This window comes from Notolabrus celidotus, chromosome 3 (assembly GCF_009762535.1).
Source record: "Notolabrus celidotus isolate fNotCel1 chromosome 3, fNotCel1.pri, whole genome shotgun sequence".
NCBI lineage: Eukaryota > Metazoa > Chordata > Actinopteri > Labriformes > Labridae > Notolabrus > Notolabrus celidotus.
In genome coordinates, this window is record NC_048274.1 from 31241388 (window position 1) to 31262251 (window position 20864).

At 38.3% G+C, this 20864-nt stretch overlaps 1 protein-coding gene across 1 annotated transcript; it reads right to left on the reverse strand.

Moving 5' to 3' along the window:
- Nucleotides 1-5639: 5639 nt before the first annotated feature.
- On the reverse strand, nucleotides 5640-20864 carry bbs4 (Bardet-Biedl syndrome 4). The gene is made up of 16 exons (XM_034679612.1): nucleotides 20743-20864; nucleotides 18270-18312; nucleotides 15053-15132; nucleotides 13476-13539; nucleotides 13125-13236; nucleotides 12729-12801; nucleotides 12345-12398; nucleotides 12127-12254; nucleotides 11256-11310; nucleotides 11041-11109; nucleotides 10677-10829; nucleotides 9258-9429; nucleotides 8981-9050; nucleotides 8737-8881; nucleotides 8443-8647; nucleotides 5640-6502 (listed from the first exon to the last, which is right to left on the reverse strand). Exons 1-16 carry the CDS (start codon nucleotides 20767-20769, stop codon nucleotides 6348-6350), a joined length of 1605 nt encoding a protein of 534 aa, XP_034535503.1. The 5' UTR covers nucleotides 20770-20864; the 3' UTR covers nucleotides 5640-6347.

Consider the following 20864-nt stretch of genomic DNA (forward strand, 5'->3'; position numbering starts at 1 on the left):
AAATAAGACTTAAATAAAGTGAAACTGAGGAAGCTGAGGTGAAAGAGAAAAGATGAGAAGTGTGTGGAGCACTAGCAGCAAGCCTGACACTGGAGACCTCGTGATTATCTGGGGAACTATTTAAAAGAGCCAGACAAGGAGCGGAGACGGCATGAAGAGCTTCAGACTGGATTACAGTAGTTTTATGTAATGTGCAAGTTAAAAGCTCCGGTTAGAGGCCTGCAAAGTAAGAACAAGAGGGTGAAGGTTAACAGCACAGCTTATCTAAAATCCAGACAACCTCAAGCCTCAAATATCAAGCCTCAGCAGGTTGGTGTACTTCATATTAAAAAGTCTGGTTGAATAAGGGAAATAAAACTTTAGAAAAGTACAGCCTCGGTCAGCTCTGGATTGAAATGAAAATGAACAAAACTTCATCCTGCCAGCTGTGAGCGTCTTGGCAAACATGTCAGTAAACAATGGAGATTGACAACAGCTGCAGCCCAAACATGAGCCAAACATTTTAAAAGTTGTCAAAAAATTCTACATGGGAAGTTTGCAATGGAGAGAATCAAGCAAAATCAATTATAACCACAACTTACTATTACTATAAAGATGGTGTTTATGGTTAAGACCGGCATTATCACTTCAATTTGACAGAATACACTTTCTAAACCTGAATTATTAAAAAGCAACAATGAGAAATAGCCTGACTTACCTTTCCCTGGAGCCTGAGAACTTTAAATGAAACTTCCACGAGGTACTAAAATGCTTCCTTGGGGGATTTGAATCGTAGAAAGATGAGAGATGGAAAACCAATCTTCCACAGCTGCACTGAAAAATAACTGCAGCAGGAGCAGTAATTTACAGGCCATCAGCCGGCCTGTAAAACTTACAACCACGGGCAACTCAGGCAGGCACAGTTTAACAAGGACCTAATGAAAAAAACTACAGTTAGCTGGTGATAATGGCAGCACATGCAGATGCTATTCTCCATTTCCAAAGCATAAAACACTACAGCGAGAGGAAACACTGACTGATCAATGAACACTGCTGTGAGCATCTTGGATTCAGTCTTCAGTGACAACATGCAGCAGTGAGAGGCTTATCGAGAAGGGCAGGAAGAGTTTAACGGTATCTGTCTCCAAGAAAATAACATCATGACGGCTGTTGTTGTTAAATGACTTTAAAGAAACCAAGACAATGTTAAAGAGAATAATAAAGGTGCTGCCTGCATTAAAGATTCAAAGATTTGAACAATATTGGGAGCAGTATGCTGCGTGGTTAATAAATGGATGGTCTCAGACTCAGCGCAAGGAGAGAAGGAAACAACTGAGCAAGGAAAACATAGAGATGTAAAAAAAAAAATGAAACGCCAAAACTGTAAGGCAAACAAACTAATTTAATTTAGAGTTTTTACAGTGGAGTCTAGTTTGGAAAAAGATGTGTGTCTTTAAAGTAGCACACTGTCCGTCTCGACTGTTCCACATGGGGAATGTGTGTTTGCACTGAATACACATCCAAAAACAGACACATCCAAACAGACTCATCCATAAATTAATGTGAATGAGTATACACATCCTACATTAACAACATTAATAATATAAACACAGTATACTCTGCTCATCCTTCTACAGTTTGTACGGCTCTATTTCTTTCAAGTTTCACCAACAGGACATATTTACTGTGAGCTGCTCCTTGGAAAGCTTATTTAATACTCCTTAGGGAGAAAGTGGTGTGACCGTGAAATTATCACTTGAACTGTACAGGAAAGTAATTAGCAGGTACCATCTATTTTCAGTCAGAGTATGTTAAAGCTTCAAGATCATGCATGAATAAATTAATATCTTTTTTTTTTTTAAAGGAGGAAGGAGCACTTCCTGGGCTCAAAAAAGGAGTGTTTGAAATGCTCCTTGGATAGAGATACATGCAGTGGAAAATTCTAAGGCACCCTCCCAATGGATAATGTATAGTGAGCGGGTGATTATGCGAAATAGAATCCTGATAGGGTGAGACAAGGACGGAAGAGTTTTGCCCACCCTGGAAGGTTCCATCACCCACTCATTACGCATTGTCACCATTAAAACTCCTAACTAAAGACTAACAAGTACACTAGAAGATCTTTCACAGCAACGGTATTCTTATGGTACCTTTTTTTTATACAACGCTTGTCACTTGTAAGACAAAGAATACAATACTGAGTAAACTTGCAGCTAACCTCTGTAACTGTCACTGTTTTGTCAGTTCTGGGAACAACATGCATCCTGAATATGCAGTAATCTGTAAACTTATCTGTCATCAGTCTCACTTGAATCACTTTTTAAATATGAGGGTTTAATAAAGAATAGTGAGGGATGAATGAAAGAATGAGCTGTGTTTGAAAAGATGTATTTTGGTGTTAATTGCATGTCGCTCTGTAAATGCTGTATTTTAATAAGCAACAGCTTTTCAATAGCATATCTATCTCGACTGAACTTGAAGGTAGAATGAAGGGTAAATTATCACACCACAGTATTTTGAAGGGTAGAGGACTCTGACATTGGAGAAACGCTTGAACTGTTGATTTGAATGCGGGAATGTTATCGAGGCAGAAGCTTGAACTGGGTGACAACAGCTCCAGTATCATACAGAACATCCTCCACAATAGTGCCCTTTTCCACACTGATGATGAATCATGGGGCTTAGACCTTTTGAGTGGGTGCAGATTTTCTAGGTGTACTCAAGTAAATTTCATTTATACAACATAAAAAGAAGGTTTTTCATAATCAGACCACTGGATGCAGTTCAATCACTGCTCCACACACACATCTGAGATGACAAACAACCACAACACACAACAAGGACAGACTGACAAGCATTGATGATCTACATCTCAGTCCACAGCAACATTCACCTTGACCTGAGAAAGAGAATAACAGACGCACTACTGAGGAGGGAAAAACAACTGTTACAAAAAGTAAAAAATTACCCAACATTGAATTTCTATACATATACGTAAATGATCATCATAGTGCTCTGCATTGTCAGAAAAGCGACAGCACCTTCCATTTTAGCAAATAAAACCAAATCTTATTCAATGAGGGTTAAATAAACAGATCAAACAACACTCATTGTTTTATAAAATGTCAATACATTAAGCCTTTTTGGTGGTAAAAGAGCCCTAAGAGCTTGTAAGGTACATTTTATTCAGGGTATTCACAAGTTATCCATTAACTCTGATGTCACCCTCGAAATGGGGAATCAGAGTGCCATTACACTGTACTACAGTGTTCAAGGTTTGCTAATCATACAAAAGCGGGATAGCTAACAATTTGCTGTCATGCCATTTCCTGTATTGTTAAGAAACTGAAAACATATGGACAGTAAACATTTTAAGGGACATGTGGCTAAATTTCCAACTACATATTTATTAACTCATTAGCTAAATACAGCATTGACACACATGGAAGCTAACTATTCTTAATAGTGCTTTATGAAAGCAAGGTGTACATTCTTTGCTACACTAATAAACTAGGCTAGCTGACAGTAATGTAAGCAGGCTAATGCTCTCTAATGGTAAAGTAGGCTAGCTAACGCTGCTTGATGGCAAACAGTGTTAGTTTCTGACAGTAATGTTAGCTAGCTTAATGTGACGCGTGTTTGGAACATACTGTATATACCAGCAAAACTATTGTGACTTAGTTGAATGCAGGTAACTGAGTTGCAAATACATTGATTTAACATGACATATTACCTTCGGGCCGGGAGAATTGAATACTGCAGTTCATCGAGGATCCGCTTGAGGCTGGCTCCGGAAGTACCGGAAACCACATACACACCAATTCAAAAAAGCTGATCTTTACAGCAGCAATAAACTTGTTTACAGCCTGGTACAAAAGACGAGTGTAGTCTGGATAGATTATTTCTCGATCTGCGCACACTGTTCGGGGGCTGAAGAAGGCGGCAATTGCGAAGTTATTAAGATTACAACTTTTCCATTATGAGAGGCACAGCTGACTTGACTGACAGGCGGGAACACTGTAGCTGTTGGCTAGGAGGCTAGAAGCCCGCCTCTTTCACACTAGCTCGACGCCAGTTATGTCGAGTTCAGCATTTCCAATATGGCTCTAGTCGACAATTTGCTTTAAAACAGCGCTTCAGAAACAGATGGGTGACGTAACGGATACTACGTCCATTATTTATATAGTCTATGTATATTACCCAAACTTCAGAACCAATTCAGCTGCTTTACATCAGAAAGTGTTGAAACAAAGATGATTTGTTTGATTTTTCTTATAGCTAATGTTACTGTTGTATTGTGTTTTGAAGGGCAGAATAGGAAAGGCATACATTCCCAGCTAACAGTAATGTTAGCTAGCTAAATTGAATATTCGCTATAATATAAATGATTGCTTACATTGAGTGTTGTGGCTCTCTGTAGCTGATGAAAAATGAAGTCATTGTTTTACGAAGGAAACTGGTTTGATGCGATGGTGGTTTTTGACTTCCAAGTTCAGCAGAAAATTGGTTCCAAAGTGTTGAAATGAAAATTATTTGTCTGATTCCTCCATGAGAGGGGCAAACCTCAACCTCAGCAGGACATTATTCGAGTTGGAAATGGAAATGGCTTTTGGACAATACTCAAACATCATGAAACCATTATTTACAAACTTCTGACAAGTTTTCAGCACTTTTTCTTTTCACAATTACACAACATAACATTAGGGAGAGTTTTTATTTTCCTTTTGTCTTGAACTTATTCCAGCATCTGCTATTTTAATTATCTCAGGATCCAAAACAAAACTTCATCCTCGCACCCACCCACTGTATTGAAACTAACAATTATCATAATTCATTATTTAATACATATTCAAAAGTGCTCTAAAATGTTTTTGTACACAATACTGCCCCATTAGAGTTCTTTTCCAACTTTTTTTCAATGATTTCAGTGTATTTGACAGTAGGTTTGAAACATCAACAATACGAAGCTAGGTGATTTGGGGATTTGAGAGTCTTTTGGAAATTGTAAATATACTGACAGTGCTTTGGTGCAAATCTTTTGATGCCTGTGAGCACAGCTTTCTTTGTTTTGAAGTATTTCTTTATAGTCTCTGAGCTACCAAACAAAACACCAGTTGTTTTGATTTTAAGATTTCTAAAAACTTTTGTAAAATAAATAAACAAGAGGAGCATTTTCATATAATTTCGGTGAATACCTGTAAAATACCTCATGCATGTTATAAATATACATGAATAACCCCAGGTTGTGACATCAAGGACAGATAATGTACAAGGTCCTATCCTGAACTACAACAATTCAGTCTGTGTTAATAACTCCCTTTGTAGTGGATTTTTATCTTGTCAAAAATGTATTGTTTTATATCAAAAGTGTTAACTTAGAGCATAGACAAACTGTATCAATAAAACTTGTTTGCCATTTAGAGACAGATATTTCACTGTGTCAATCATTTAAGATTTCTGTGAGAACGGAGGATGAATATATGAACAGATAAACCCTTTTTTGTAAAATATGTATGGTGTGTTAGATAAAGGATAGACTTTGAAAGTTCTTAAACAACACTGTCCCCTGTTGGTGATGTCTACTGACCTGAACAGCCGGACCATAACAGACTATGATGAAAAAAACAACACAGACACAGACTGGACAAGTGAGAAAGCCGTGTTCTTTAAAGTTATTCTTTTAATAATAAATACATTACTCTTCTATAAACATAACATTTATTCACATATAAAAGCATATGTCACTATTTAAACTCAACCCTCAAAAAGAGCCCTATCATACAGACAGTATTCTCTACCTCTCCTAAGACACACTTATTTCATTCTACTTTAGAAGTGATTGTCCCTGCGTTTCCTTCACATTTGTTTAGCTGTAGGGATGGTCAACAGCTGCAAGACTGACACAGTTCTTAGAAATATCCATCCCTCACATAACCTTATTGCTAGCTCATCAAAATATAAACACTTACAGCTGCACAGATGCCTTTGTTTCCATTATGTCCACCAAAGATTTTTAAATCTGCAACATTCAATCAAAAATGGTTGAGTAGGCCAACCAGACCTGCCACATCTACACAGATTCACAGGACAAGGTGAGGACCTTATGATTTTCATTGAAAAAGTGTAGTGTTGTACTGACATTCATTATGTCTGAATAAGATGGTGTAACTGAGGTGCACATTGATGTTGCCCTTTTCAGTGTTAAGTCAATGATCGTATGGGACATATGTCTGGACATCGTACAGAGGCCTCTAACTCCTTTTGTCTGACTACAATGACCAACAAACACAGTTTGGTTGCTATTTAGGAACCTTTTTTTTGCCACTTCAACATCAGAGTGATCTTAAGGGTGAAGCTGCAATGTTAATTCATTCTTCCACCTTAGTTTTCCTCCTGGAGGTTTTTGGCTTGGGGTTGATTACCTCTGCAGGTTCTGGGGAGCCTGGAGGATCACTGGGCGGGCTTGGGGCATTCTCCACATCTGGTTCTGGCTCAAGGGGCATGGAGGGGCTTTTAGAAACTCCTGAAAAACATAGGTTGCTCAGAGAGTCTTTCTTCTTTCCAAAGATCAGCACAAATGAAAAAGCTTGCTTTGGGTTCTCTTTACATATTACAAGTGTTTATCAGTTTCCAGAAGAATAGAACCTCATTCAGACTCTGAATTATGGACATAAACCAGGTCTGAACCACTACAATCAAAGCAGTATTCGTGCCCTGTTTCTATGATAATCTCAAACTGGGCTCAGTAGAGCTTAAAAAACACTGATACACTGGTCTGAGAAGAATGAGTTATTTTTCTTGCACCTATCAATAACTTGAAATTCACAGACTAGAAACTGCAGTGTCATGGTTCAGCAGTATCATTTTAAAATATGATAACATATTTTTAGGGGGCTTACTGCAGGGTCCTTTGGCAAAATGGTGGCAGAACTATACAGCACCTTTAAAAAGCACGTCATTTGTTTTAGGCCCAGGATCACCACAGAGGGGGATATTAACACAAATGACAAACATGAAAGTACAAACTGAGCCTTCCTTTTTAGATGCTTAGATTGTTCTCATTCGGAAACAATAAAAAAACTAAAAACTTTCTCATCAGCATCATTTGTTTTGCAAACCTGAAGTCCATGTCAGAGGGAAGTTGTTTTGCATGTACACTGTCTGAATCCTACCTGGCCTGCAGCTAATTTGAGTTACAGACCGTCAGATGTCAAAGCACAGCAACAAAGACAGACACCAGCAACACAAACAAACTCCACATTAAATATCCGGTCTCTCCAACAGTAAAACGATGGCATACTGCTCCACATTAGCTAATCTATACAGCATGTTTACAAGCTTAATTTGTAGTCACAACAAGTTTGTTGTTAAATACTTATTGTTGGTTGTTGAGTACATAGATTATCGGAGCTGTGTTATTATGAAAGATGACAGCCTCTGAATATGGATGCATTGTTCTGGTGTTAACGGCTAAACAACAGTGGGAGCGAACACAGCCCACAGCCTCTTGAGAAGAAAAACACTCCACTTCTCGTACAATTGAGAGCTGTTGGACGCATTCATTACTGCAGAGAAACCTTGAATGCATTAGCTTATACAGTAGTATCTGTGTGTGTGTTATTTTTCAAAACTCCACATCAAAGATATATACTGCTAGAAGTTAAGCTTTGTTTCATATTTGTAATTTGGCCTTAGTACATACATTCAATCTGCTACTGTAGAGGAGACAAGAAGCTGTGAATACACAGGAAGAAACACAGGGAAAATGTTTAAGTTGGGCCTTGGTCCAAGGGAGGAAGTGAAAACTGTGAAGTTTGTCATCACCTGCAGTGACAGTGAAATACTCATCTTTATGATGATACTGTCTCACTTTGAGTTTGTATTTGCGGTATGTAAATTCTGTTGCAATTAGTGCCATAATTTAAAAAAAGCTAAATAAATGATTTTATATAGCTGTCAATTAGTGTCTCTGTTGGCACATAATGTTCATGTTCAGATGAGGTAACATTCAAAATGTTTTATGTTTTCAAATGACAAAATTGCTGCAAGTTATTGTGGTTTACTTCAACAGATCACCTCCTTCATTCTTCATTTTTTTAATCATACGGTCTTGCCTGTGTTTCTCTGGAAGACAGCAGCCAAATGAAACCATCTGGATGCTGTTACCTTGATTAGAATATGAAATTTCTCTGAATTTGAACATTACTGAAAACATTATGGATAATGCAAGAACAACTCAAGAGAAATTTAATCTATTACATAGATACATTTTGGAAGAATTGAATGCTGAAATATAACATCCAGTTAGTTATCAGTTGGCTGAGGTTCATTTGTACCTAAATCAGAGATTCACCGTTGAAGTCACTCTTGCAATCATCAAAAACTCACACAAAAGTACACGGGGGGAGGAGGGTGACTCTCAGGTAACTTTCACATTCTATAACCTACTCTGTTTGTTTGTACCTGTTGGTAGCTGAATGTTCTTGTTGTAGCTTGCAGCAGAAGACATGGCTTGGCCCAGAGCTTGGTTGGTTCCGAGGGGAGCGCCAGGTGTTTTGGTAGCTGTTGCAGAGTTTGGTTTGGATTTGGAATCTTTGCCTGGTTTAGTCCACACCAGACTCTCTGTCACTTGAAGGGCAGCCCCCATCTTCTGAGCCATGTCCATCAGCTGTTGGTGAGAGGCAGGGAAAGGAAATACTGAGAGTAATAATTATAATGAATTAAAGTAGAGATCAAAACCACTTGGACCTGGAATACCTCAGGATCAAAGTCAAAGCTGCTGCTGCTATCTCGAAGCAGGTTGACTTTCCTTTCCATCTCCTGATACTGGTCCAGAGCTCTCTTCTTTTCACCGTGATTATAGAGGAAGATGGCGAAGTTTAGGTTGACCAGAGGGTTGGATCTGTTGGGATGTGATCACAAGGAGAGAAAAAAGTCTCCAGTAATTAAAGTACAGATTCAAACTCTTGCAAACAGTTTTTGTAGATGAAAGATGACTCACTCATCCATTATCACAGCTTGTTCATACGCTCTGGTGGCGTTCTCTTCATCCTCCAAGTTGGTTAAAGCCACTAAAAGGGAAATTCAATGTAATGATTGCAATTAAGCCCAGCATGTTCAGCCTATTTTGTACGTCATAAGAGTTATTGTATGAACTACTTCTGGAGTATTACTGAGTGTTCAACAGTGAACTGCTCAATACCTGTTGCCTTTCTTTATCTGAAAAATAACCACTGAACTTTTTAAAGAAGAATTCCTCTACCCCTTTGCCTCAGTACCTGCTAGCAACATGTAGAGTTCCCCCATCCGTGGGTTCAGGTTGATGGCTGCACTGAGGAAGTGGAAAGCAGAGGCGTACTGCTGCATGGTCAGGTGCACCAGTCCCAGGTTGTACAACACCTTCCAGTCAAAAGGAGACAAGTAGTGGGCTCGCTTCAGGCAGCTGATGGCCTGCAGGAGGAGCAAAGTGGAGGAGATGTCAAGAGCTGACAGGAATGTTTGACAAGTTTCTCAATAATATATGATCCCATGACAGGTCCTGTACCGTGGCAGGTATGTACTATACAGGGATGTAAGGATGAGATGTCATAAAAACCTCAACTTTAGGGCTTTCTTATGATAAGACATTATTATTGAAGGGTTAAAGGTCTGCTAGTGGTTCTGATCAGTTTCAATCAATCAATCAATCAATCAATCAATCAATCAATCAATCAATCTTTATTTGTATAGCACCAAATCACAACAAACGTTATCTCAAGACACTTTACAAACATAGGAGGTCTAGACCACTCTATGTCAATATATATCAAATCTATCAGAATATATATCTAAAAACAAAGAAATGTTCATTTTACATTACAGTTTGAGGGCAAGCATAGTTTTTGGCATATTACAGTATACATTCTGATATGGAATGTGTACTTTCAGTACACAATGAAGGCAAATTTACATCCATGCAGTATTCAATGCATGAGGTATGTTCACTTTATTACTATCACATAATGATAGGAGGCCCAGTGTGCATTTGTGCACTAGATCAGCCCTGATACACTTAAATGTCCCCTTTAAGTGATGTATTACTGTATGACTTACCAGATTGTTAATACTAATGCATCAAAATATACACAGTATTTTATTGCCGAAGGTTGTGAATCTAGTCACTTATTTTCAGTCATATCCATTGTGAGGTTTTCCTCCCTCCAAAATGTCATACGATAAATTGAACGGTTTTTGGATGATTTATAAGACAAGGAGAATGAAGGAAAGATCCAACACAATAATAATCTATACTCTCTAATTTGACTTTCTTTTAATCTTTTCTTTGTCTGTCAAATACTTGATCACGTCACCTCTTCTGGCCTTAAACTCTGACTTAAATGATACTAGCTGAAAAGTTGAGAGGAGAAGTGTCTATTTGTGGGAGCAGATTAAATTAATTTGCATCTGAAACATGAGTAGAGATTCAAACTAGACACTTTTATAAGCAGTGACAAGCCACTGGTTTCATATATAAAACAAAGTATGTCTTTACAAAGTTCATTTTATGTTTGCATGTATAAAAGTTAAATTAAAAAGTAAAAGTAGTGTAAAGGTATTTACTTTGAAAATATGAAGTGAAAGGCAAACATTAGCTTTTTATGAACAAAAAGAAAAAGCAATATCTATCTGATCCAATAAACATAGGTACAGTGACTCACAGCTACGTATTTCTTTTTTCCAAAGAAGCACATGCCAATGTTGTTCCAGAGTGGGGGGTTCTCGGGCACAGCACATGCCGCCACTCGGTACTTGTTCATGGCCACATCAAAGTCCCCATGAGTCTGCATCATGCTGCCTGCAGCAAGGATGGCCTGGGAATAAAAACAATGATTAGAGATATATTAGAGGAAGACGTTCCCTTTGAAACAGCACATGATGAAAGACGGACTGCACCATCTGACAGAAAGTGACCTTTATTTTAACTGAAATGCTTTGACTAAAGTCCAATTCATTGCCTTCAGCTATTGAAGTAGGAAATTAAGTTTAAGCTAAAGCCTGAAGTTTGTCTCAATAATCACATACCTTATAATTGTTGGGATCAAAAGTGAGGGCATTCCCAAGGTGCACAAAAGCTTTTTGGTATTTTCCAAGCTGGAGAAAACAGGACACAGAAAATTATACATGTACCTCTTTTGAGATGTTTCCAACAGCTACAGTAAATGTCAGTCTTTTCTTGTAGAGATCGTCCCTTGTGTACACATAATTAAGCTGAAAAGGTTACAAAGAAATCCTTCTACCTGTAAATACAGCAGGCCAAGAGTCGTCAGCAGCTCAGTATTCTCCGGAGAAAATCTGAAATGAAAAGGAGGAAGTCAAATGAAAAATGTCACTTTCTCTGTGCCTGTAATTAAATTTAATAACTGCACTTATTCAAAAGCAAACATAGTTGATATTCAGGGAATCTGCTGATTATTCAATCAGGATTTGATTCAGCACAATTGTGAAGTATTAATTATAACCCGTGGGGGGACCATGTGGTTTTAAATACAAAAAATGGAAGACAAGAAGCAGATCAGCATTAAAATAATATTCTCAGTGGTACGTCTCATTAAAAGCAACACTACTGTTGAGCCATTCCAATAATTCATTTAACCCAACAGGAGGTGGCCATCTGAAGCCCCATTATAGACACTGATGTCTTTTCTTTATTTACACCATGGCTTAATGTTTTAATATTCAGCAAGTGAGGCAGAAATGAACAGAATGTGCCCCAGACTGTGAGAGGTCCCAGGTTAAAATGTGGCAAACTTAGAGCTTTGTGTGAGTTTGAAAGAGAGGCTCTTATTAAAAAAGACTCCAAATCATCATGTTAATCAAGAAGAAACCTCAAAGTAACCGATGTCCTCTGAAACAGCATGTCCTCTGGAAGCTTTTCATAGTGTCTCCAGAGGATGACATAATGAAGGTTAGTGTCATGCTGAGGCTTTTTAATTACTGACAGGTATTATGCTGAGATTACATTATGATTTGGTTTTAATGAAACTTTTATAGAGAGAAAATAGAAATAAACTTTAACTACAGTGACTATGAGTAGAGTAACTGGTTCTTTAAGTGTCTCTAATGTGTTCTCAGTGTGTTTAACAATGTCTACTCTACAATTTTACTTACTCCACTGCCCTTTTATACACATCGATGGCCTTATCAGTCTCTCCCGCCAGCAGATGAACCTTCCCGAGCATCATAAAAGTCTTGTCCTGCTTGTTTATCTGAAGAGCTATATTAAGATGCTCTTCAGCCTGCCAGACAAATAAGATCACAATCATAAAGTCACAGGAGAATGAGTCCAATATGTACTTTTATAATGTTGATGAAATAGGCATACTCACATTTTTTAAGTCTTTGATGAAGAAATAGCACAATCCCAGATTATGGCTGATCTCCTGTGGGGAGAAAAAGTCAAATTACACACGGGTTGTTGGTGCACGCTTAATTGAACAGGGATGGATAATGCCTCAGCTAAATCCCCAAATATAAAAGTAATTTAAAACATAGTTAAACATCCCGAGATCCTTTGGAAGTGCTACCGTTTAGTTGTTGCATAAGTGGCAAAAAGAGGTGAATTCTTGGCAGTTCTAATTTGGGGAGAATTTCATGGGAGAACTTAAGGCTGAGTATTTAGAGTGACAGATGTTGGGCCCACAACAATATTTATTCTAACTAACCATGTCCCAGAGCAGAAAGTGAGAGCTGGAGAGTCTTTTTTTATTTACCCAGTCTTTCTCGTTGAGCCTTGCAGCTTCATGATAGAATTCAATAGCTGCTTTGTGCTTTCCCAGGAGAAACCTGCGGGACGAATAAACAACAATAATCCATAAGATGAATTAACCAGACATAATCTCAGCATGCTGAATAGCTGCTCGTACAATCCCACAACAGTGAAAAGCTGTCACTGAGGCTGGATTAACTTCCCCCTACAGCATCCTGGTCATAAATGGTCTGCAGTTTAGCTGTTCTCACTGTACATTTCTCTGCTCAGTGTGTGTGTGTGTGTGTGTGTGTGTGTGTGTGTGTGTGTGTGTGTGTGTGTGTGTGTGTGTGTGTGTGTGTGTGTGGTTACTTCACAGGGAAAGGTTGATGCAATTGGAGAGATAGGGTAGCACACTCACAGTGATCTCGCAACTTGCTTGAGATTGTCAGCGCTGCTGGGATTAAGGATGGCGCAGCTCTGAAACAGCTCCAGGGACTGTTGGATCTTGCCCTCCAGACGCAAGATTAGTGCTGTGGCAAGACATAAAGACACAAAGAGAGAGAGGGGATATTAAACTCCATGAGGAAGTACAAAACACACTGAAATCAAAGGCCCAGCAGGGGGTCCCAAAAAGCAGATTTTGAGAAACTAAATGATGTATGGGGGAGCGTGGGCGCCAACTACCACAGAGCCTTCATTTGATGTAGTTATTAATTAACATCAAACATGCAAGAAATGAGAGAGGGGTTACTACAGAAGCTGCTCTCACCTTGAACATAAATGGCATATTCACACATTCCATTAGTCTCCTGCAGTTGTTCTTTGATGATCCCCTGCACAGACACAGAACAGGAGACAATTTCTACAACTGAGCTGAGTGTAATGGTTATTGAATAGTGCTAGAATGAACGGCTACTATACTTGAAATGAAGTTGAAACAATAGAAATCTAAACCACCTGAAATGCAAAGTCATGGACTTAGTGAAATGTATCCTGTTGTGTGCCTCTGCATCACGACAGATTGAGGGCCCTATTTTCATGTCAGCAGCACCACAACAGCACTTATGGTTTGTTACAGTTTGGCAAGTTTGGTATTTTCCTGACAACAAAATGTGCTTTTAATGGCTGTATTTTTTTGTAAGTAGTCCACAGGTGGGAGGAGAGACACAAACAAGAAGGAGGCTCATTCAAATGATTTACTGGAGAGCAAGCTGTCTGTATTTTGGTGGAGACATGGATACGAATTTGTGCTTGGAAAGAAAGGAACAGAAGCCAACTGTTTCTGTCATGTTGACAATATGTTGCAAATGTGGTGGATTTGTAAACAAGAATAACCTGACTGGTTGGTTTTAATATGCATTACAAATAAGATATAAGATATTCCCTTTATTCGTCCCACAACGGGGAAATTTAAAGTGTTAAAGCAGCAACGTAGATAATGCAAAACAGTATAAAGTAACAAGAGCATATAAAAGCAATTATTAAAAAGTTATTAGCAATTAAAATTAAGAAAAGTAAAATAAGCATAACTTAAGAACGTATATACACAACTAAATAAGTAAATGTACATATATTTACAAAACCAGTGATGCAGTGAAAAAATGTGCACAGAGCAGTAACATAGACATTGTACAGAACTGAGAAGATGAGTAGAAAAACATTATTGCACATGTTAGGAAAGGGATGAAGTAATTATTGCATGTTAATAAATAAACAGGGAAGATATTGAACTTGAGTCCGTTTTGGTGATGTTATTGTTTTTGATTATAAAGTCTGACCACTGCAGGAAGAAAAGACCTGCTGTATCTCTCCGTGAGACACTGCGGGTAAAGGAGTCTGTCACTTTCCCAGCGTTGTGATACTCTCCTGCAGGGGGTGTGACGTGTTGTCCATATAGAATAATTTGTTAAATGTACATTTATATTTCAATAAAATATTATTCAGCCAGTGCAAGCATTTTAATCTGCAGTTTGTGTGCCCAAAACCTACCGCTTCATCACTGCAGAGGCACAATTAAAACAGAGCCCTAAGAGCGGGACTGTATCTCATTATTGTCTTACAAAATTGGATTTTCCTAGAGAAAGCAAGAAGGAGTCGTACAGTAACACAACTTACAAGTTCAGACATCTACTCAGAGATTTCATTAAAGGCCTACTGCTCACATAAGGGAATACACAGGTCAATGCAGAGAATTAGAGCGTAATGAAGTACAGTGTACTGTACTGACATAACACTGTGCATGCCCGGCATTCATTATCTTCATTGTGTTTTAAAGGTCAATCACAGACAGATCGAGGCTGCAGACAGACGGACCACAGGGGGAATGTAGGAACAAGGGTACTTTACCTTACAGGTGTCATAGTCTTTGCGTATGTAGTGCTGATGGATCAGCCAGTTTCTTCTTTCCACAATGGGAAGCTCTGGAGCTGAGAGGAAGAAAATAATGAGAGGAGTGGACTATAAAGCTGAAAACAGGGAGACTCTTCTTCTAATTACTTTTTCTTTTTTAAACAATGCTGTATTTAGTCTTGAGCTGAATGATTCATCCTGAAGATGAATTTTGAAGGCATTTGGGGTTTTGGGTTTTTTTTTAAGTTAGTTTTTTTTTTTTTTTTACCTTTATTGACAGGACAGTTGAAGAGAGACAGGAAAAGTGGGGAGCAGAGAGCGGGGGGAAACATGCAGCAAATGGTTGACGGCCGGGAGTCAAACCAGCGACCTCTGTGACGAGGACTGTAGCCGTGGGGCGGTTAGACATAGAGGCCACCAGCGCCCCTTGAAGGCATTTGTAAGGCCCAGATCTGACAGTTAACCCTCCTGTTATGTTTGTTTCTCAGGGACAGCAATAATGTTCCTGGGTCAACTTGACCCGGGGCATATTCAATTATCCAAAAGTGTCAGAACCCCAAAAAATCCCAATAAACATTTTTTAAATCTCATTATCAACTCTATTACTAACCATTTAAATCAACATTTAGTGCAATGGTATTCTTTAATTTGCACAGATCATGGTTCAATGAAGTTAACTCACTCGTTTTTTTATGAACACAGTTGCAAAGAAACAATTAATATTTGACACTTCTGACCCCTTTTAGCCTCCACTTTGACTGCAGGGTCAAATTGACCCATGAACAGTATCTATGTAATATAAACATGCAGGGGGTTGAAAATGTGTAAAATGAGCCATCTTCACTGTATATGTTGTAATTAAGCCAAGCAGAAGAAGTTTCATAACGAAAAAATTCTTTTAACATTTCTTTTTTTTTTTTTACTTTAAAAAGGGCCAATTTTACCAGCAACATAACAGGAGGGTTAACACAGATCTTTCACCATTACCTAAATCCACAAGCTGCATTCAAGTTCATTCTCCAGACACAAGCTTGTAAACAAGACTTAAATAAATAATACTTCAACTTTACTTCTATACAGAGAGCATAGAATATTTAGAGTTAAATCTTAATTTAAGCCTTTTCTATGCCGGAGCTGAAATAAAACACCTTCCCTCTGAAGTCACTGGCAGGTCTTTGATCTGACTGTTAACACACATGTTAGCGCATCCCCCAAAAACCCAGCGCTAAACCACAAACAACTCACCAAGCCGCTCTAAATGTCACCTTGTAAGCAAGTTTTTCATCACAAACACTGTTTTTGTTTCTGTCACTCTTCTAACGTCTCTGCAGGTTGAGATATTCTCCCCGTTGCCAGGGCAACAATGTCCCTTGCAAGCAAGGTGCTTGTGACAGAAGAGAGACGGTGGAGAGACAGACTGAAAAAGGGAGGTTGGAGGTAAAGGCAGCACAATATAAAGCCAGCTTTCAAAGGGGTTAGGTAACCTCAAGAAGCCAACCACAATGCTCTGACACTTCTTCCCAGGGGAGTACAACATTTCATTTCACAAGGAAGCAAACGTAATTCCAATTCCAGCAAGTTTGATTCTGGTAATCCTGTTATCTTGCACCTACTACCTTCCTCTGAGGCTAAAAATAGGTTTCAAGGCGATGTGGAATGAAGTGCTAGGCTTTGAATCTGCCAATGACATTGGGGGATATCATTAATGAACTGCCTGTGTAAGAATATACAGTGTGAGTTACACTAAAGCTCCCTTCTGTTTTTATCTGTCAGCACTTCAAGCAGCACTCTGTTGATTTGCTGCCAGAACTGGAGCCTCTTCCAACTACTTCAGAGAAATCCTCTCCGTCGCTGAGTGTGAAACTGCACAGGCTTCACATGTTTGCCCCGTCAAGATCCGAAATGGCCCTATTTGTAGCACCCTAATCCTCTTTCTCCCTGCTGAGGCAGCAATAATATTCTTGTCTCTGGGTTTCAGCTGTAGCCCTGCGGTGCTCCAATCTCCACACACACAAAAGCAGGGTGTATTTGGTGCAGGAAGATGGGATGCATGCCCGACATGTATTCCTGCAACCACTGTTCCAAATAACGGTAGGAAGGGAAGGAGAGGAGCGCAGCATGAGGTGCCCTAAATACAGTCCCGTGAAAAACTTTAGCCCAAACACAGAGGCTTCTTCACGTTGATATACTTGATCTGGTTAATTCTGGGACAGATTTGGTTTCCAATTGCCTCAACCGTCTGTATAGAGGGGATAAGAGTGGAGGAGCGGCATGCTGAGATCAAAAGACACATGCAGAGAGTGTAATGAAAAATATGATGAAAATTATTTTGGAAGTTTTACCACAGACTACTTCAAAAACCCTTGGTCTCGTCAAGTGATTTAGCCTCATAACCAGGAGCCAGAACATGTTCTTCTCAGGCATATGTCAGAAATTAATCAGAGATATCCTCACAAAGACAAAAGGGAAATTGGGGCAGATGCTGCTCTAATATTAAGATTTTGATACCTGAGTTTTCAAAAATCTGACACATGCCAATCTCAAAGTATTGGACGTTATTAAGAATCACATTTGTGATCTTTGTCGTGATCGGGTATAATCTTGCTACACTAAGAATGTTATAAATAAAAAAATGAAAGACCCGATTTTAAATCTGTGAAAAACTAAGACTTTTCCCTTTTGAGACAGACTTTGGAGAAACACGGTTCACCTCTTACTTCTATTCAAGTGACTATGGATCAAACTCCATCAAATAACAGTTTAAATTCTTAACTATAAAAAAAAAATCCAGTCAGCTTATGTCATATTCATAAACCTTTGCAAGTGTCCCACATTAAAGGCTTACCATGTCACAGATCACTGCATAGTGATATGACACAACAAAACACACTACAACAGCGTTCTCTTAACTGGCAACAGAATTAGGTGTTCAATATGATACTGAGGTCATGACTATAATGAGAAAACATCCTCAACACTCAACAAACAGTTTATATATACTGAGAACATATATATATCTGGAACACGGCCTGACATGCAGCAGACACAGTTTCTTCCTGCTTAGAGACGGTAGAGAGAAGAGTAAGGGTGACCTCTGCTGGATGATTACTTCATAACTCCCTCTGCTGAAGGTGTAAAAATAATGTGCGTCTTAAGAGGAACTGTGTTTGAAAACCTTTTATGTGAGGTGACTTTGGAATGTTAAGAGTGATACCTTTTGGTGCTCGACGTTTCTTTGCTTCTGTGGGAACAGTGAGCTGAAATATAAGACAGACAACACAAATGAGTAAATAAGACAGTGTAACATTTATACATTAGCACACAGAGTAGTTTATACAGCATCTATTAGTGTTGTGTTATTAACAGTATGTTATATGGTCGAGCCTCAGAGGGGTTTTGAGTTGTTTCTTGCTGTTACTGTTTTTATAGAAGTACACGTCAAAGTTCAGACTTACATTTAAAACTATGTTCATGTGTAACTGAACTGTACACAATAGAAATGGTAATTACCTTGTTCATAAACAATGAACCTGTGAATGCATCATTTTATGTTGTGTCCTGCTCAGAGACTTTTGAAAAGTTTTAAGCTAACTGCAGCAAATGTTGTTTTATTGCATATAGTCCTGACCAACTGTTGACTAAGACGGAGCGTCCCATTGTAAATAATACTATAATTATGTTTCATGACACGTTGTCTGATTGTAGAGTCCTAGCAGTATCACTCAGAATGTGTTGTCTTTTAATGACAGTAGCCTAATAAACAGAATTGAGTTTATGTGCATGATTAATGTACGGCCTGCTAGTCCACAAAATAAGTGTAAATGAGGTTTACGTTCAAAAGGTGAAATCCTGAAGGGTACCAAATTAACTGAAGGTGTTTTTTAGGTATGAGCAGAGTTAGACTGTGATCTAAGTCTGGGTCAGTATACCTGTAGTGTCAAATGTAATCTGGGCTCACAGTCATATTAATGTATGACGTATAAACGTATTTATTCAGTCTGGCTTTTATGCAGGGTTTAACAATTGAATAACTTTACTTTTTACTTTTGTATTGATTGATCTTAATTATATTTTCAACTCTTATCCTTACCCTTTTTAACGTATTTATTTTAACTATTTTTATTCTTAATGTTAATTTCATTTTTTTTACTTATTTTAATTACACTTATTTTTTTGTTGTTGGTGTGCATTAGTCTATTTTAAAACCCATTTTTGTCTTTTTAATAAGTCTTGCCATTATATTATTTCTGCTTGTTTCTTGTTTTCTATCACTGTAAAGCACTTTGGGTTGCATTTGATTTGTATGAAAGGTGCTATATGAATAAAGCTTGATTGATTAATTGATATTGACCATATCCCTAATGAACAATCACACTGGAAACCACTAAAGACTCCTGTGATATTTCACATACATGTGCAATGCTTGATTTTCGGTGCAATACCTCATAACCATGTGCAATATTGTAAATTATTCCATAACATATTTTATTATTATACTCATCTACTACATGTGCACTCTGGCTTAGGCTAATTTAACTTATTTCATGTCTTTAAAAGTACTTCTTTACCTTTCTTTGTACAGATAGTATTTTATTTTTATTTAGAATTTTTGGATTAGTGTTTATATATTTATTGTCCTTACTGTCTTGTTGTTAAGTATCAGTGTTCCATTCACCACGCCAAATTCCTTGTGTGTGCGAGCTCACTTGGCAATAAAGCTTTCCTGAATCTTGAATATTGAAATTATAATAGATAGATTATTTTAATAAATTACAATTTGAGAGGAAGACAATCAAGGAACTCATATGGGAACGTTTTAATTAAAATTATAAATGTTAATCAATCAGTTGGCTTTTTGAAAGTAAATCTAATTTACCCTAAGCTATTTGTAAAGCTAATTTCTGTCCTTGTTTTATATGAGATTACAGCTTTGACACATGTATCAAAAGAAATCCATCCAAACAAACTTATCTTCTTACATTAATTGTTGTTTCCATTTCCAGTGAAGTGCCTGTAAGTTATCATATATATCCTCAAGAAAACCCCTTACATTGTAGACATGTTGTCCATGAGCAGAAAGCTTGTTAACATGACAGTTAGCTGTATTACAGCTACTTTGTGTACAGGTGGGTGTACGCATGCGCAATCCCAGTGTTTCGCTTTGGCTTTTCTTTCCATATTAGGTTTATTTGTGGATTGATCCAAGTGCAGCCACTGACGTCTGCTGAAACAGTAATGCTCTGTTTATTGCATTACATCCCAAAAGCTAGATGTTATTATCATGACACAGAAGGGATTTGTGGTAAAGTCGACTCATTACTGCATAGCAGGACAGTAAATAACGTTACCTGAATTACGTGTCAGTATAAAGCGTGGGCTACTGGTGGTCGACAACACACGTTTTGCACTACAACACTATTTCATGCATGTATGTTGTTAAGTCTCACTCTGTCTAAAGCATATTTGTTTCCATGTTTTGCCTTGTTGCGTGAGATTAAAGGCAGAGTTATCATTAGCTGTACGTTAATCAACTTAGCTCCGACTTAAACATGGTCAGCCACACAGCTAACATTGAAACAACGGGCCTGACGTGAAGTCTGCCCAGAAAGTGACACACAACGAGTTACACAAGAGGAATGTTTGTGTTCAATCAAGAAAACGATAACTAGCTTCAGGTTTCCACTCACCACTGAGGATCTTTCCTCGTCCGCCATCTTGGGATGACCTACACTAGAAGCTGTTGCTATGGATACAGCGGCGGAATGCGGAGGAGTGTATTCATGAACGTCTGCGCCGCCCTGCACGAGCT

Bases quoted from the DNA above. Each gene is read 5' to 3' on its own strand.
- bbs4 (XM_034679612.1), bottom strand. From the start codon at position 20,769: ATGGCGGACGAGGAAAGATCCTCAGTG. The intron at 9,051-9,257 runs GTACTGAGGCAA...TTTCCCTTTTAG, and splicing joins ACTCTACATGTTGCTAGCAG to TGGCTTTAACCAACTTGGAG. The intron at 8,882-8,980 runs GTGAGTCATCTT...ACATCCCAACAG, and splicing joins CAAGCTGTGATAATGGATGA to ATCCAACCCTCTGGTCAACC.